The 5,597-nt window shown below is 53.2% G+C and overlaps 1 protein-coding gene across 1 annotated transcript; it reads right to left on the reverse strand.

The window, feature by feature from the left end:
* Positions 1–1,476: 1,476 nt before the first annotated feature.
* On the reverse strand, positions 1,477–3,744 carry LOC308301050 (protein sel-1 homolog 1-like; the record flags this gene model as incomplete). The annotated part of the gene is made up of 1 exon (XM_080744948.1): positions 1,477–3,744. The coding sequence occupies one exon, from the start codon at positions 3,742–3,744 to the stop codon at positions 1,477–1,479; it is 2,268 nt and encodes a 755-aa protein (XP_080601074.1).
* Positions 3,745–5,597: the final 1,853 nt, after the last annotated feature.

Consider the following 5,597-nt stretch of genomic DNA (forward strand, 5'->3'; position numbering starts at 1 on the left):
CTCCTGATTGAGCATGAGACAGCTTGATGTACAAGTACACCCCCTGGACATGACGCTAGTATCTCGCTAGCCTTCCCTAACATAGACTGATTTTGGTCTAGAGGGGGCGGATCACAAGCCCCTTTTACAGCATACCCTGCTATAACATTAATTATAACATAATAAATTGGACCATACAGTATTTTCACAAAACGCATATCATGGTAATGGAGTTTGGGGGAAATGAATGGAATCCTATGAAGAACATGCTGTGACTGTGACCCCCCCCCCCCCCCCAGAGTTGAGGAGTTAGAGCTTGTAGATCGGCTATTTACTTGCGCAGGTTTTGCGTTCTTTGATTTTGTATGTGGAGTATCCGTCTGTCTGTCACTCTGTGTTCAAGTCATCCAATGGGAAAACTCTTGAAAAAACACAGGGTGACGTCACCAACTTGCCCACCCACATACAACGAACAGCATCGACCACAGTACTTGCGCACTCTGCTGGTGCACAAGTAGGCCCATATATGGCCACGAGTGCACAAGACACAAGTTGGCACCTCGGCAGAGTGTATGTTTTTCTTACATAATATTTGACAATTTAGCCAATTGTCAAAACACCGCTCCTAGTGTGAAGTGAGTGGTGATATGTATGAGTTAATTTCATTAAGCGTCCCACTGGCCAATCATAGCTCGTCTTCCGAAGCTTGGCCAATGGAACCCTGGACAAGTGGACATACAACAAACCTTTGTGCCAAGACGTAGGCCATATCTAGGCCAGATGTAGGCCACGCTTCAGAGGCCGGACATCTTTTGGGGCCGGAGATTTTTTGGGGAGTGTTGGAGCTTCCAGGTGTGTTGGTCCTTCCAGGAGCAGTGCTCAATAAACTAGACCAGGTCAACCTGGTTGTGCCAGACCCCCTGTCTGTCATCATCATTTATGACATCATGCCTTTTGTAGGCATGTCATCATCATGTCATCATCATATATACCCTTTATATAGAAAACCAGGACAGACAGACAGACCGACATTTGCTTATGTAGGCTTACCCATTTCATGGGTCTGGCAATTATAGTATAATAAATACTTAGTGTGATTGCCTATAGGGAAACACACTATTGTTCTGTTCCAACTCTATAGAGTAATTCTTAGCCAATGAGGAACCAGCATTCTCGGTTATGCAGCTTCCTCCATTAAGTTTTTGCTGCTTCCTCATTGGCTAAAAAATATTCTATAATGTCGGTGACGTCACCTTTATGCAGCAATCCCGTTGACTTGAATGGGAAAAAGTAACCCCATTGACTTGAATGGGAAAATACAAAAACGGCAACCACACTCACTTGTCGGTCAGGTCAGGACCCCCAAGGGATCCCCAAATGATTTGGTAACAATTTAAGCCTTAAAAAAAATGAAAAAAGGAAGAGAAATTGCTGCATTGCAAGTAGATACTAAACAAACTATACTATTAAAAGAATGGTCAAACATTGGCCAAATTGTCAATACAAGATAGCGAGCAGCAGCAGCAGCAGCAGGCCGACGACCCCCACCAGGCAGACCTCCCAGGTGAGGTGAAGCCACAGGCCTCGGACCGCCTCCTTCACGCCCAGGTCCCTCAGGCCCTGCACGGCACGCGCCAAGCGCAGATTGCACAGCGCCAGGAAGACAGGGACCTGGGCGTCGGGGCTGGCCTGGGCCGCCATGTCGTAGAAGTGCTCCGCCAGGCGCACGTCCCGCGGGAAGCCCAGGCCTTTCTCGTGCATGTATCCCAGGTTGAACATGGCCTGGGCATGGCTGCGCACCGCCGCGAGCCTGTAGTGCAGCGCCGCCGCCTCGTAGTCCACTTTGGTCCCGTGGAGGCCGTAGAAGTGGTGGTCCCCCACTTTCAGTCGGGCTGCGCTGTAACCCTGCTCGGCGGCTCTAGTCCAGTGGAGCAAAGCTCTCCGGTAGGCGGCGTTCCCGGCGAAGATCCGACTCCCGCCTCCCTTCCGCTCCAGGATGAAGGCGGCGTTACTCTGGGCCACCTCGTAGCCCTGCTCGGCCAGCAGCAGGTAGCGCACCAGCGCCGCGTCCGTGTCGCCCTTCCTGAAGTTGCCGTAGGCGGCGGCCAGGTTCTCGGCCCAGCGCCCGTGCTCAGACACGTCCTTGAAGAGCTCCACTGCCAGGTGGCAGTCGCGTGCCACGCCGGCGCCCACCGCGTGCATGCTGCCCAGGTGGTAGAGGGCCAGGGCGTGGCCGGTGTGCGACGCCAGCAGGAAGAGCTTTAGGGCCCGCGCGTAGTTCCGCTTCACGCCCACGCCGCGGTAGTACATGCTGCCCAGCTGGACGTGCCCGTCCACCCAGCCCTGCTCCGCCGCCTTCAGGAAGTACTTGAGGGCCAGCTCGTGGTTCACGGGCACACCCCTGCCCTGGAGGTAGGCCATGCCCATCCCGCTCTGGCCCACCGGGCTGCCCAGCTCCGAGGCCTTCCTGAAGTAGCGCAGGGCCGTGGCATTGTCCTGAGGGACCGTCTCGCTGCCCTCGGCGTACATCTTGCCCAGGTAGGCCATGGCGTGCGTGTTCCCCCCACTCGCTGCCAGGCTGAAGTAGTGGTACGCCCTCTGGTGGTCGCGCTGCAGGCCGTGGGCCCCGTGCAGGTGCAGCTGCCCCAGGCCCACCTGGGCGTGGACGTCCCCCCCGTCGGCCAGGAACTGGTAGTACTGGAGGAGGTTCTCGTCCGGTGTCCCGCCGCTCTCCTGCTCGTCCAGGAGCCTGACCTTGTGCGCTGCGCCGCCGCCCCCGCCCGCCAGCAGTGACATGCCCTCGGCCACCTGGCCCGCCACCAGCCCGTAGTGTTCCAGGGCTGCCTCGCAGCTCGGGTGAACCCCCAAGCCACCCCAGTACCTGTAGCCCAGGATCATGTGGGCCACGGGGTCTCCGCCCTGCGCCCCGTAGGTGTAGTACACCATGGCCTTGGCCTGGCTGGCATTTACCCCCAGCCCTGCGGCGTGCAGGAAGCCCAGCGCCGTCAGGGCCTCGGCGGAGCCCTCCGCGCTGAGCCTCTCGAACAGCTCCTTGGCCTTGCGGAAGTCCTGGCTCACGTGCTCTACGAACAGCAGCGCGTAGGCCGCCTTCTCCGTGGCCTTACGGTGGCCTCCCTCCGCCACGCTCAGCAGCCTCTCGTACAGATCCCTCTTCTGGCTCTTGGTGGCGGCGTCTCCGAGCTCACGGAGCACGCCCTGGTAACGCTTCTCCGCCTCATCCATGCGGCACCTCAGCTCCGCCTCCTCCTCGGTCTCGCAGAAGCCCCATTTCTCCTCACGGCCGTAGTCGTAGGCGGTGGCGCACCACAGCCGCCGTCCGCTGTCATCGCCCTCCTCGCTCCCGTCGGTGGTGCAGTCGTGGTACTCTTTCCCCTTGAACAGAAAGGGGAAGATGCAGCGCTCTCCGTGGGCCGTGCCGCCGTTCACCGTGGGAACCTCTTTACGCTCCCTCTCTTCAGAGGGAGGAGTCAGGACGGGCAAACCCTCCTTCTCCAGCCTGCCGTCTGTGTGCCCTCCTCCCCTTAATCCTGTGTTCAGCCCAGCTGGACGGGGACCCCCCCCGGCGGGGGTCGGCGCGGCCCGAGCTACAATCCTCGAGCTACCCGGGACGTCAGCCTCCTCGGAGTCTGGCTGGCGGTACGACTTCAACTCTGGGCTTGTGTCCTCGACTCCGTTCTTCTCTTCTGCGGTTATTCCTCGTGCAAGTATTATCAGCAGAATCGCCAAAAAGGGAAGTACCTTCATGGTTCTTCTAGAACCTGTACAGCCCATTGCGACTCTTTTCCTTTTCATTTCCTCTTGGATGACGTATGCGCGGACTCACAGATAGAAGGACGGACAGGCGGACGGACGGATGGACGGACGGACGGACGGAAATTATGCCTAATAATTGTGGGCTCGCTGAAAGGCATGACCAGCATGTTATACCAAATCTTATATGTCAAGTTTATTCTCCTCAACAAAAGAAAATTAACGACAGTACTTAGCCAATGAGGAGCAGCGTTCTTGGTGACATCCCCACCAACAACTGATATAAATAACAACAACACGTGGGCTTGTGACCAGTATGTTATATCAGTATGTTATACAAAAACTTTATAGACCAAGGTTATTCTCCTCAAAAAAAAAAAAAACATTACAGTACAAAGGCTTAGCCAATGAGGAGCAGCCAAAGGGTAGATCTTTGTGCCCATACATTGTGTTCCATGCGAGCCCACGCTGTTTCGTAGGAACAGTATTTCTAGTTTATAGTTAGATAACGTTTGAGAATTTGGTTCCCGGGAAGAAGAAAGATTTTTCTCCCATGTGGACATGCTGGTGGCTTTTCAGGGTTTGTAAATGACCGAAATTCTTGTTGCACTGTGTACAATGGAAAGGTTTTTCTCCTGTGTGGACACGCTGGTGAATTCTCAGTTGAGCAATTTGACTGAAACTCTTAAGGCACTGTTTACAAAGGAAAGGTTTTTCTCCTGTGTGGACACGCTGGTGACTTCTCAGTTGAGTCATTTTACTGAAACTCTTAAGGCACTGTTTACAGAGGAAAGGTTTCTCTCCCGTGTGGACACGCTGGTGGCTTCTCAGGTCTTGCAAATGACTGAAACCCTTTTCGCACCGTGTACAATAGAAAGTTTTTTCTCCCGTGTGGACACGCTGGTGACTTTCCAGATGATCCGTCCGTATGAAACTCTTATCGCACTCTTTACAGAGGAAAGGTTTTTCCCCTGTGTGGCCAAGCTGGTGTCTCTTCAAGTGAGAAACGAGTCCAAAACTCTTGCCACATTGTTTACAGTGGTAAGGTCTTTCTCCTGTGTGGACGAGCTGGTGTCTCTTCAAGTGAGAAATGTGATTGAAACTCTTCTCACATTGTTTACAGATGTGTGTTTTCTCTACTGTGTCAGTCAGACGACGCCTCTTTACTTTCGATGGAGTCCTGGTAAACTGTTGACTACTATAAGGTCTTGATTCTTCTGAGTGTCCTTGCTGCTGGCTCATTGGTGGGAACAGTGGGTCCATGGTCAAAGCTGCTGCTATGCACAGGCCGCAAAGATCCAAGAATGTAATTATGTGTGACCTTACAATCGAGGATCGGTCACATTGCAATTAGCAGCTGAAAGTCTAATTTATGGATGTCTGCTGTAATAGTTCCTCTTACAGGTAATGAAGGCTCCGTGGATTACTCACACCAGACTGTCGTTCACACTGTGCAGTCTGGTTTTTTTAAGCCGAGCTGATTCAAAGTTCATGTCATCATAATGATGACATGAGCTTTGAATCAGCTGGGCTTTTTACTATGATGTCAGCCATGCCCAAATATGGAGTTCCATGTCATTAGTGTGGTTGCTGTAGGCAATGCATTATAGTTCTAGCCCGGATTTCTTATTATTATTTTCCTGGATACACAATCCAGACTATAAAAAGTCCTGCATTGAGTTCAGTGGGGGAGTGGTGCTAGCTCGAGGATTGGTCGAGCTTCACATGACAGTTAGCTTGCTGCAGAATATAGTCACGGCAACCACACTTGCAATTTCCAATTGCATCTTTCTAGTTTACTTAGTCCTTGTCCCTTTATGCCAGGGGTGGGCAACTTTGATGATGGC

This window comes from Nannobrachium achirus (assembly GCF_963921795.1).
Source record: "Nannobrachium achirus genome assembly, chromosome: 16".
NCBI classification, from domain to species: domain Eukaryota; kingdom Metazoa; phylum Chordata; class Actinopteri; order Myctophiformes; family Myctophidae; genus Nannobrachium; species Nannobrachium achirus.